Source organism: Garra rufa, chromosome 3 (assembly GCF_049309525.1).
Source record: "Garra rufa chromosome 3, GarRuf1.0, whole genome shotgun sequence".
Classification (NCBI taxonomy): domain Eukaryota; kingdom Metazoa; phylum Chordata; class Actinopteri; order Cypriniformes; family Cyprinidae; genus Garra; species Garra rufa.
In genome coordinates this window covers 42,102,451-42,115,827 of record NC_133363.1, presented here as the reverse complement: position 1 = coordinate 42,115,827, position 13,377 = coordinate 42,102,451, and the positions used below count along the sequence as shown (strand labels likewise).

Sequence of the window (13,377 nt, the reverse complement as noted above, 5' to 3'; positions counted from 1 at the left end):
AAAAACTTATCACGGTCATGCCCATATATCATGTGACAACAATATAGTAGCCTAATTATCGTGACGGGCATACCTGTCCATAGTTGGACCACTAGGGGTACGCATATGCATTGAGAAACATTGGTCTACACAGGGTCAGAAAGCTCTCGGATTTCAACAAAAATATCTTAATTTGTGTTCTGAAGATTAACGAAGGTCTTATGGGTTTGGAACGACATGAGGGTGAGTAATCAAAGAGAGAATTTTTCATTTTTGGGTGAATTAACCCTTTAATTGAAATAAAATAATAAAATAAGAAACAACTCTTGTGGCCCTAATAATAAATAACAATGATAATGTTCTTTTTGTATTCTTATTTTTGGTTTTGTAGTTTTCATGTTAGACTAACATGACACGCTCTCTCTTTCACATTAAAACTGCAATGTCCATCAGTGTCTACAGCAGAGATGGCAGGCATCATTACTACCTACATAAAAGTAATAAAGCAAAATTGAATGAACAGAAATAATGAAGGAAGACAGAGTCATGGCCAATGAAATACATAATGACTTAAGGAAATGGTCTTTATCGTCTAGTAGGCTGCCTTAAACACAAAGAGAAAGATAGAAAGAGGGAGGTAAAGAGATAAAGGGAATGAAGTCTGATCTCCTTCTCCCTCCTCAAGCTCCTCAAAAAGCACAATTGAGTCCTTGTGCTAACCAGGTGAGAACGCCACTCAGATCCAGCCAAGCAAAGACAACCACCAATTGGAATGCGTCAGAGAGAGAAGTTGGTATGCATGTGGCTAGTTTAATTTAGATCTTTAAATTCATAAGTTAACATTTCCCTTTCAGAATCTGCAAAATGTTAATTTTACCAAAATAAGAGGGATCATACAAAATGCATGTTATTGTTTATTTAGTACTGACCTGAATAAGATATTTCACATATAAGATGTTTACAAATGTCCACAAGATAAAATAATTGTTGAATTTATAAAAATGACCCTGTTCAAAAGTTTACATCCCCTTGATTCTTAATACTGTGTTGTTACCTGAATGATCTACAGCTGTGTTTTTTTGTTTAGTGATAGTTGTTCATGAGTCCCTTGTTTGTTTGTCCTAAACAGATAAACTGCCTGCTATTCTTCAAAAAAAATCCTTCAGGTCCAACAAATTCTTTGGTTTTGTAGCATTTTTGTGTATTTTTGAACCCTTTCCAACAATGACTATATCAACTTGAGATCCATCTTTTCACACTGAGGACAACTGAGGAACTCATATGTGACTATTACAGAAAATTTAAACGCTCACTGATGCTCCAGAAGGAAAAACTATGCATTAAGAGTCGGGTGAAAACTTTTAAACAGAATGGAGATACTTGTTTCTTATTTTTTAATCTTATTTATAAGTTTTCACCCCCAGCTCTTAATGCATGTTTTTTCCTTATATATATATATATATATATATATATATATATAATCTGTAATTTCATCATAATTATTTGTGAAATTTACTACTAATTTCTGAGAGAGTTTATCAGATATGCATACACATAATTAGAATGTGATGCTTTCCAGATGACGCCGATTTAAACACAAAACACACAATCAAAAACCTGAGCATTGGCTGGCCTCTAAAGTTTGAAAGAATCTGGTTCTTTGATCTCTCTTAAACCAGCAGCTGCTGTGTGTTGGACATAAATCAGAGCAGAAAATGTTTATACTCACTGGCGAGATGCAGGGTGAGAGCCCGGCTGGTCAGGGCTCCTGTCGAGCTGGTACTTAGGCAGCTGTATCCACCCTCCACACCCACTGGAGCCTGGCCATCCATGGAAGAGGGCAAGATGAGCAGAGAACCATTGGGCAAAGGCCGGATGGTCTGGCTTTCTGAGAGAACTGCCCCATCCCGCAGCCAGGTCACATTGAGGGGGGGCTCACTGGCCCCCAGGTGGCATTCCAGCAGCAGAGGGTGATCAGGCTCCAGAACCACATGGACAGGACCAGCACCACAGCTCAGCTCCACGGATACAGGCTTCTCTAATTAGTGAATAAGAGAGGGAGAGATAGAGAGAAAGAGCTGTTGTTAGAACTTCTGATGAACAAAAGAAAGCGTGAAATGATTTGATGTAATTTAACAAAATTCTATTTGATTAACAAAGATTTTAAATGGGTCATGAACTGAGAAATCAAAATTCTCTGGATCTTTTCACATATGAGAGGTAACTGTACTATGAAAACATCCTGTAAGTTTCAGAACTCAGAACTTTCTCTTAGTCTAAAAACAGCTTATATTGACCCCAATCTGCCAAAACGACAGGTTGATGTGATAGTGTGGCTAAACATCACCTCTGCAGAAGAAGATCAACGCCTGCTTCTACATCACTGCCTGTTTAGCCCTGCTCACCGATATATGCATTTAGTGTAAATAACGAGAGAGGAAAACACAGGTCTATGCAGAAACCAAATGATTAAGAGTTTTGAAGACAATGCCAAGTAGTGGAAAACAGTCTTAGCGTTGCCTTACTTCGTATCCCAACATCACTAAAGAGTGAATGAACTTTATTTTTAATCAAGATCCAGACCACGTCAGTAAGAACTTGGTCCTTCGTTCACATAATTTTACCATGGATTCGCTTACAAACAAGGAACAATTTGACGCAGGATTTTCATTAAGATGGAAACTAAAAGTCAATGCTGTGCCGACTACATTGGATCCAACAGTAATGTCGCACCACACAAGTATGAGTAACTGTTTTTATTAAGTGGTCACTACTGCTTTGTCAGTTATTACAGATAATTTGATATGTACTGAGTATTTATGTGTCCATCTCTAAAGGATGTAGGCTGTCAAACATACACAAGTGTTAACAAATCACAGCAGTGGGTGATTACTTTTGAATCTACAAACCGCCATGCCTATTCAAATAGAGCGTTCTGATGAGGGGTCAAAACAGGATGGAAAATAGCCTATTACTTCTAAATTATGATGTTTGTTTAATGTATAAATCTTGGTAACATAGACACATTATACAAAACAGTATAAGAGAAAAGCAGAATCAATTAGATTAGGGGTCTTTAAACTACTGTAGGGTCCAAAGGGATGCAAAAATATAGTAGTGTCATTCTGCTTCATAAATCCAGTCAGAAATTATGATAAATTTGATTACTTCAACTATCGAATCAATAATAAATTAATTTAAAAATAAATAAAAGCAAATCTGCATGTAATGTAATGTTCATCTCTCCTTCCTTACAACAACATGGTTTGTACAAAATAATTTGTATAGAGTGCTATACCTACAGGGAAATTTACCTTGCCATTGTTGCCCAAGGCAGTATTCTTTGTGAAACTGCTTTTGAATATTTATTGTGAAAAGTGCTAAAAAAATACAAATGTAAAAATACATTTGAATTGAATTGTTCAAATAAAGGGTTTAGTCTATGTCATTTGAGATTTTTATATAATATAATAATTTTGAATTGGCTGAATGGTCTCTAAAGCATGAAATGATTTGGATTTGAGCTCACCAACACCCACAGCGACTCTGTGCTGGAGCTGAACCAGAGTATAAAGTGTTTATACTCAGTGGCGAGATGCAGGTGGGTGAACTGAATTGAATTGAAAATGTTCTCTCCTGGTGTATAAATACCTAACAGTAATCCAACAGTAGGTAAAACAAGGCATGTCATATATTTTCCACTTTCAATACAGTACAATGACTAAAGAAGCTGTTAATTATTTAATTTGAATACAAGCATTATATTACAGTTATTATGTTTCATAAACAGTATAAATGCTTTTTTATATACATGAGCATGCCAAGCTGCCTACATATTTTCAGAAGAACGTAGGAATGACCAAGCAAGTCCATCACTCTTCAACACAGCATAGGTCTATCTGACTCAATATTTTATTGACAAATGACATTTACTTTTTACCAAACAATGAAGATCTTGTACAGATCTTGTAGCAGCGTACAGTAATCTGGAAAACACCATTTACTTTACACTCACAGTAACCTGCAGAACCGAGTTATTCACGTTGTCAGTCATGTCAAGCGTGAGGCAATAATTTTATAACGACTATGCTAATCAGCCAGCCATAACACTATTTCAGCACTCTGTACACACACACACAAGACCACACGTTGTGCACACATTAGTCCTCTACATTTTCGTGCTGCAGTAAGCTCCCAATTAATTACGCTAATGGGAAATGGAATTATTTCCTAGATTAAAGTGGAAGCTGACCCTCCGGCATCCCTGGATGTGTGTGTGTGTGTGTGTGTGTGTGTGTGTGTGTGTGTGTGTGTGAGAGAGAGACAAGCTAGCAAGCAAAAGCAGCTCAAACAGCTAGCACACAAAAGAAGGAAGGGAAAACACAATAATACTTGTTGGATGGCTGAAAGCCAGAGCGCGCAGACAAATATGTGAGAGAGTGACTTCTGAGGCAGAAAGAACACAGACTGACAGAGAGAGACTCATAGTAAGTTCAGCACAACCAGAGCTGCAGGGTCCCTGAGTGCAATCGCCTACCTCTGTTTATAGGTGAAAATAAGGCCACTAAGCCCCTGGCTCCAAAAAGGCCAGTGCCATTCCAAATGAGACCTTATTAGTAAGTGAGAGAACAAATGCGTGTGTCTGCGTATAGATCTGAGAGAGAGAGAAAAAAAAAAGAAACGCTGCCCACAATGAGCCGCCCTGCATCAAAGGCATTAGAGATCTGTGGGCCATAATAACAGAAACACTGGCCTACTTTCACCAGCCATTAACAGTTAGACAGAGAACGCAGGATCGCTTCAATAGACAGTCACCCCAGCTCACCTTCACTGCGCTTCTCTGTCCTCTCGCTGTCTTTCTTCTATTCAATCTCCAATTAAATCTCATTAAGGGCATTTATGGTAATTCCTCAGCCAGTTTTATTTTTTGGCTAAGTCTCTCAAGTTTTCTGAGATTGTTGATGACTTTACATTATTTACCTCCCAACAGCTTCTCTCTGGCACGCAGAGTTTGGCACAACGCTCATACAAAAAAGAACAAATCCTTCTAAGCACACACTTGAAGTGGGTGTCAAAACACACATTAAAATGAAATACTGTCCATTTTGTAATGCTGCTCTTTCTCTTGTGTGCACATAAATGCACACCAGCTTCCTGAGACCACGCTGAGTTTGTGAAATGGCAATGTTTGTGGGGTGATTTCTCACCCCGATGGACCTCTGCTGCTGTGGACTCCCTCTGAGATCAATCCGGTGGGGAATCTCGTGGCATGGCAGAGATCCAACAAAAATCATCACTGTTACTCTGCCTTTGTAAATGACGAGAGCGCTAAACAGAGATGGAAGATAGAAGAGACAGTATTTTCCATTGAGACACTACAGTTATGTAGTAGCCCAAAGCATCTGCCAAAGCAAAGTAGCAAAACCATAAAACACTCTGCTGAAAAGAGGTCATATGATATGTTTTGGATGCTGGTTTCTTTACAGTCGTCTCAACCAGTTCCCTCTCAGTCGGTCTCTTCGACGCCTCGTCGAGACCGACGAATTGGGATATCGCTTAGAGAGACCAATCCTCTTCGTGTGTAAACTAAACGAGCCAATGCACATTGGCATGCATGATTGCATCCAGTTGTCGCTGATCACAGCGTGAGCATAAATAGGCACCCGGTGCAATGCATAGACAGCATTTCGCTTCGGAGCTGATCCTGCTAAGCACGGACGAGCATCAAGCAATTCTTCAACAAAAACAAATTCGACACTCTCCTCTGCTGTGTTGGCGGCACGGCGCGTCAGCGGTGGTGATCATCTGTGGGTGGAAAAGCGCACAGTTAAGGACTGCACTACCCGCCTTCTGTGTGGCAGCGGCCATCTCCCCTGTGCGCTTCAGCACATAAGAGCAGTTTTCTAAAAGAGTGCCACGGGTGAACGTCTTTTTAAAGACGAGGCATTCGAAAGAGCAAAATGCCCGTGCGTTTCTGGATGCGGTCGTTACCTGGCGCCAGGTGATGGTCACGATCGCTGTCTGACGTGTCTAGGCATTGAGCACGCTCAGACAGCGTTCGTGGATGAGTCATGTCGTCATTGCGGCGTCATGTCCATCACGGAGCTGCAGACCAGACTCCGCTTCCTGCAAAAGGGCAGGGTGCCAGTTCCTCTGCCCAGATCTACCGTTCTACTCTACCTCTGGCAGAGGGCTGACTGGTCTGACGGTGACGGTGAGGAATTCCCCGTCGGATAATCCGTCGGGGGTTTCTCCCTCCACCGACACTCCGTTCCATCTGGAGCTTCCAGAAGAGTGTGCTGGACCTCCCCGTGGGGTACCACTCATTACTTTTGGGGCTACCCCTGATGACTAAATGTCGTTTGTGGCATCGGGGGGTGAGCCACACTTCTCGGGGGAGGACGATTACGGATCGCTGCTGTCTGCTGGGCGGTCAGCGGTGCCGGATACCGACCCAGAGATGATGGCTATGCTTGCCCGGGCCGCCGAGAAGGTAGGGCTTGAATGGAACCCTCCATCACGTCCCGATCCTTCTCGGCTGGATGATTGGTATCTCGGGGTGGCTCGCGCTGGTTCTCAGCGTCCCACCCCAGTGCCTTTCTTCCCGGAGGTGCATGACGAGCTCACTGTGACGTGGACGGCACCTTTTAATGCCAGAAACCGCTCCAGTGGCACATCCTCCCTCACCACCCTTGATGGCGGACCAGCGCGAGGGTACACGACGGCGATGCAATTGTGTCCCGGCGCCGCTTCCACTTGGCGGGGCAACCCGTTGCTCCCCTCCCGGGCCTGTAGGCACTCGTCGGCTCTGATCGGCAGTGCCTATGCGGCCTGTGGGGCTGCTGGTTCCACCTTACACGCTATGGCGTTGTTACAGGTCCATCAGGCCCAGACACTGAAGGACCTGTACGAGGGTGGGCGCGACCCGGAAGTTCTACGTGAACTCCGTATCGCAACGGACCTCGCGCTACGAGCAGTGAAGGTCACCGCGTGGTCTCTGGGTCGTGCGATGTCCACGATGGTGGTCCAGGAACACCATCTCTGGCTGTGTCTGGCCGACATGAGGGAAGCCGATAAGCTCAGGTTCCTAAATGCCCCCGTGTCCCAGACCGGCCTCTTCGGCGACGCGGTGGACAACTTTGCCCAGCAGTTTTCTGCCGCACAGAAGCAGACTGAGGCTATCAGTCACATCCTGCCCCGGCGTGCTCCTGCTGCTATCTCGACCTAGCCGGCGGCGGCACCTCGGTCTGCTCGTCGCCGAGGGCGGCCCCCTGCTTCCACCCCGCTCCACCGCAGCCAGCGCAGCCCGACCCGCCCGTCCAGGCTCCCACCAAGATCAGTGGGAAACGCAAGAACAAGCGTCCCTGAGACAGGCGACCCAGAGATGAAGGAAGCTGCTTTTCGGGAGATGGTGAACGCACCACTCCCTCCCCCGGAGGAGGGCCGGTGGAGAATCTTTTGTTTCTTTTTTCCCCGTCACCGGCCTCACGGCCGGTGACACCCAAATTTTCAATAAAAGAGCAATTTCCTCTATCTCTGGGTCCCCAGAGGGGACAGCGGATGTTGCACGGGTCAACCCCGGGCTTCGTCCCCTGTCCTTTCTCGCCAGCAGTCGGCACTGGGCGGTTGGAGAGTGCTATAAAACGGACTACTCACGCACCAGCTGCCAGAACGCAGGTAAATGTCTCACACACACTACACACAGACACTTAGACCCCGCTTCGGTCCGGCACCGAGATGCCCGAGCGGGGTCCAGTCCGTCTTGCTGGCTCCTCCGAACCATCAGACTCGGCTATGCGATTCAGTTCGCCCGGCGTCCTCCCAGGTTCAGGGGCATCCACTTCACTACGGTGAAAGCAGCAGATGCCCCTGTCCTGCGTGCAGAGATTGCTACCTTGCTGGCGAAGGAAGCAATAGATGGTTCTACAGCCCTTACTTCATAGTACCCAAGAAAAGCGGTGGCTTACGACCGATCCTGGACCTGCGCGTCTTGAATCGAGCTCTTCACAAGCTACCTTTCAAAATGCTCACGCAGAAACACATCCTCAGATGTGTCCGTCCCCAGGATTGGTTCGCAGTGATCGACCTGAAGGACGCGTACTTTCATGTTTCGATCCTTCCACGCCACAGACCATTTCTGCAGTTTGCGTTATCAGAGCATAGGCAGAGCATATCAGTACAAGGTCCTGCTCTTCGGGCTGTCCCTCTCGCCCCGTGTCTTCACGAAAGTCGCGGAGGCGGCCCTTGTTCCCCTCAAAGAACAGGGCGTTCGTATCCTCAACTACCTTGACGACTGGCTGATACTAGCACAGACTCGAGAACAGTTATGCGAACACAGGGACCTGGTGTTGGCACACCTCGCCTGCTTGGGCCTTCGGGTCAACTGGGAAAAGAGCAAACTCTCCTATGCAGAGGATCTCTTTTCTTGGTGTGGAACCGGACTCGGTCAGCCAAACAGCTCGCCTCACACAAGAGCGTGCTCAGTCGGTGCTGAACTGCTTGAATACGTTCAAGAGCAGGAAAGTGGTCCCACTGAAACTATTTCAGAGGCCCCTGGGGCATATGGCAGCAGCCGCGGCAGTTACACCGCTTGGTCTGCTCCATATGAGACCACTCCAGCACTGGCTCCATGGCCGAGTCCCGAGGAGAGCGCGGCACTCACCGGGTCAAAGTAACCTCGGCCTGTCGCCAAACCTTCACCCCGTGGTCAGACCTAGCTTTTCTACGGGCAGGAGTACCCCTAGAACAGGTCTCCAGGCATGCTGTGCTACACATGGATGCATCCACCACCGGATGGGGGGCCACGTACAACGGGCAGGCAGTGTCGGGGGTTTGGAAGGGCCCTCAGCTACACTGGCACATCAACTGCCTAGAGCTGCTAGCAGTATGTCTTCCCTTGAAACGTCTCAAAGGGCACCTTCGAGGCAAACACATGCTGGTCCGTACGGACAACACTGCGACTGTTGCGTACATCAACCGACAAGGTGGTCTACGCTCCCGTCGCATGTCGCAGCTCGCCCGTTCTCTCCTCCTCTGGAGTCAGAAGCATCTGAGGTCGCGTCGTGCCATTCATATTCCGGGTTTGCTCAACCGTGCGGCCGACGAGCTCTCACAAGCTGCGCTTCCCGGAGAGTGGAGGGACGCCCTGGCATGCAGCTTCCCCCAGTGAGCCTTCTCGCACAGACACTGTGCAAGGTCAGGGAGGACGAGGAGCAGGTCTTGCTAGTAGCACCCTACTGGCCCACTCGGACCTGGGTTTTGGAACTAATGCTCCTCGTGACAGCCCCTCCTTGGCGGATTCCTCTGAGGAAGGATCTACTGACTCAGAGACGGGGCACCTTGTGGCACCCGCGTCCAGACCTCTGGAAACTACATGTCTGGTCCCTGGACGGGACGCGGAGGTTCTAGGTGATCTACCCCAAGGAGTGGTAGACACCATCACTTTGGCAAGAGCTGTATCCACGAGACATGCTTACGCCTTGAAGTGGAACCTGTTCGTCGAATGGGCTCTCTCTCAAAATGAGGACCCCCGAAGATGCCCGATCAGAGTCGTGCTCACCTTTTTGCAGCAAGGGTTGGAGCGTAGGCTGTCTCCCTCCACCCTTAAGGTCTATGTAGCCACCATTTCTGCAAACCATGACCCCATTGAAGGAAGGTCAGTGGGTAAGCACGACCTGGTCATCAGGTTTCTTAGGGGAGCCAGGAGGTTAAATCCTCCTAGGCCCCCCTCCGTACCCTCTTGGGACCTGTCTCTAGTGCTTACAGTGCTACAGCGGGTCCCCTTTGAGCCTTTGCAGTCAGTAAAGCTGAAGTATCTCTCTATGAAGAGAAGCTCCTGCTTGCACTGGCCTCCATCAAGAGGGTAGGGGACCTGCAGGCATTTTCGGTCGACGATTCGTGCCTTCAGTTCGGGCCGGCAGATTCCCAGGTAACCCTGAGGCCCCAGCTTGGCTACGTGCCCAAGGTTCCCACTACTCCCTTCAGGGATCAGGTGGTGAGCCTGCAAGCGCTGCCCCCGGAGGAGGCAGACCCAGCCCTAGCTTTGCTGTGTCCCGTCCAAGCATTAAGGTGCTACGTTGACCGGACACAAAGCTTCAGGACCTCAGACCAACTCTTCATTTGTCACAGAGGACGGCAGAAGGGGAATGCCGTCTCCAAGCAGAGGATGGCTCACTGGATAGTGGATGCCATCGCCCTGGCTTACCAAGCCCAGGGCGTGCCCTGCCCACTCAGGTTGCGAGCTCACTCAACTAGAAGTGTTGCATCCTCCTGGGCGCTGGCTCGCGGCGCCTTGCTATCTGACATTTGTAGAGCTGCGGGCTAGGCGACCCCCAACTCGTTCGCTAGATTTTATAGCCTTCGTGTAGAGCCAGTCTCCCCCTGTGTTCTCACCTCAAACGGGTAGAAACTCAGAGTGGCTCTGGCTCGGGTCGGCTTGCTACCTTCTCCAGAGTGTCCATACAGTTGACCCTGTCGAGATCCTCCTTCCCCGGCTCCTGACGTGGCGGAACGTCTAGTCGCCAGGCCCTCTCTCGATGAATCCTTCAGAACCGATAGAAGGCTCGGGATAATATGAGAGATTTAAGAATCCCATATATCTTCCACGGTAACCTGTTGAGGCTGTGTTTCCCCGGTAGACCATCTACCTTCGTTACGAGGGTTCAATCACCTCCAATCTTCCATATGTCTTAGTATGAGCCATATGAGTATTGCTCCGAACCTCCTGCAGGATGGGTGGGGGCTCCGCACCTTCCCAGTGCTCCAGCCTCACTGAAGTGGGTAGTGCTATGTTATACAGTGATTGGTCCCTCCTGATCTGCCCTTGGCCTAAGCAAAAAAAATTGGAGGCCAGGTAGCTTGCTCAGGACACTGGAGGGGGGCAGCAGCTGCGGCGCTTTGCTATGGATCCCAATTCGTCAGTCTCGACGAGACGTTCATATTTTATAATATTTTATTTATTATTATTTTGATATAATATTTTATAATAATCCATATTTTTATAACTGAATGACACATGAGAAATGAAAAAATGTATAGAAAATATTTATCTTATCTAATATATCTTGCATTTATATTTTACCGGTACATTCATTTATTTCATCAAAACACACAATTATTTTTAAAAGGTGGTCAATGGAAAATTATGCTGTATAATAGCATACCTAACTCATGAAACTAACCCGTTGTGTTAAAGAATTAGTTCAAAATAAAAATTCCTTGAAATTTTCCCACCCCCATGTCATCAAAGATTGTTATGTCTTCCCTTCCTCAGTCGAAGAAAGCATTTGTGGCTAAAAAGTATATCTTTTTTTTAAGATAATGACAAATTGCTCTATTAGATAAGACTCATTTTATTCCTTGGCTGGGATCATGTAGAGCCCTTTGAAGCTGCATTGAAACTGCAAATTGGACCTTCAACTCGTTGGTTCCCATTGAAGTCCGTTATGAAGAAAAATCCTTGAATGCTTTCCTCAAAAACCTTAATTTCTTTTCAACTGAAGAAAGAACGACATGAACATTTTGAATGACATGGGGGTGAGTAAATTATCTGGAAATTTTTATTTTGGAAGTGAACTAATCCTTTAATCTGCCAAACCAATGGTAATGTTCACATAATGGCAAAATATCATCTGATTTTGCCTTCCTGCCTATCACAAAAGCTGGTCTTCTCAGCAGCTTCGTCTAGCTATGCGAAGAGACTAATACTGTTAAAAGAACGTTCTAGTCATTCTGGGTCCATTAATTACTGTGCATTTAAATACGAGAAGGTCTACCCACAAACAAAATCTTATACACAGTTACACAGCAGTAGCCTCATCTTTCACAATACACACAAGTAAATTATCACCTCTGCATGTGTTGCTGTGAAGTGGAGACAGTGCTCAGGGGTAGTATAGAACATTTTGTCTGAACTGTGGACCATCCAGTGAAACTAGCAGCAGCCCGTAGTGCACCGCCAACGGCATGAAACACTCGTGATGTGACTCAACAAATACAGTACATTGTATTCATGCAACATACTGCATTATCTGTGTCACATCCAGCAGTATGCTCTCAACATCTGCCATCTATGGAGGCATCTCGATGTCGACTTGATTTATAACTACATAAAAAGATTTTTTATAACAGTGACAGAGAAAGATTCTCTTGTTCATTATTTGCATTATACAAAAGCATATTTTCTAGGCATATATTTATTTCATATATGTGACCCTGGACCACAAAACCAGTCAGGGTCAGTTTTTTTAAATTGAGATTTATACATCATAATAATAAATAAGCTTTCCATTGATGTATGGTTTGTTAGGATAGGACAATATTTGGCTGAGATACAACTATTTGAATATCTGACATCTGAGTGTCAAAAAAAAAAATCGTCTTTAAATTTGTCCAAATCAAGTTCTTAGCAATGCATATTACTAATTAAAAATTAAGTTTTAATATATGTACAGTACGAATGGTTTTGTGGTCCAGGGTCACATATTTCACTAAGAACTGAAAGATGCATTATTTATTATATAAATGGTATTAAAAAAGCTTTTAAACCTTAAAATTTGTATTAATTAAATAACAATTAAATCACATAAGGGGGAAAACAATTCTTCTTTTTACTTTAAAACATCTTCCAAAACTCTTGAGTGAGTTACACATTTGTCACTGTGGTGAACACCATTCATTCATGGTTAAAATGCAATTTATACAGAAAAACAAAAATGCCCTTTTTAAACCACTATAAAATTAGAGAAAACAAATAGCAGTAAATGTTCTATTCCTGAGTAGAAAATTGTATTATAGATTATACCAGTATCCCTGAAAAAAGGCATTATAAGCATAAGTGACCTTTCTGTCAGCATTTTTGAAGTTGCACATGGATGTCTATATGACATAGTTCTTGAATTACAAAAAATGAGCATTAAAAGTTATAAAGGTTTTACAATAATGCATAATGTTGCATAAAGTCCCAGGACTTAATAAAAAATGTAGGCCAGGTAACAAGCACTCTCTAATCAATGTATGCTGTCCACTGTTTTAGTAAATATATACAGAAATAAAATGATTACATTCTAGTTGTTTCAAATGACAAAATGCCAACAAACAGCTAGTTTATGGAAAAATGCCACTATAAAACTTGTGTCTTGATCATTTGGTGCCTTTGAAAGTAATTATTTGAACTTTTTAGTTGTTTAAAGACCACTTTACCACCAAAACATAACTTGCTGTTTAATACTTTCTAGGGCTGCCCTCGACTAAAGATTTTTCTGGTCATCTAGTAGTCATAAGCATGAGTCGACTATTAGTCGCACGTTTATTAATAAACCATTTAAATTATAATAATGAGCCTTTAATTGCCTACATAGCCTAATAAGCACCCAAGAGCACATTAAAAAAGCTTGCCAC

General features: G+C 44.9%; 1 protein-coding gene across 1 annotated transcript in view; it reads right to left on the bottom strand.

The window, feature by feature from the left end:
* Positions 1 to 13,377, bottom strand: part of igdcc4 (immunoglobulin superfamily, DCC subclass, member 4) — an 83,229-nt gene that overhangs the window by 43,341 nt on the left and 26,511 nt on the right. The window contains exon 2 of the mRNA XM_073837102.1: positions 1,709 to 2,017. Within this exon, the coding sequence (XP_073693203.1) occupies positions 1,709 to 2,017 (309 nt within the window). The remainder of the gene's footprint in view (positions 1 to 1,708; positions 2,018 to 13,377) is intronic.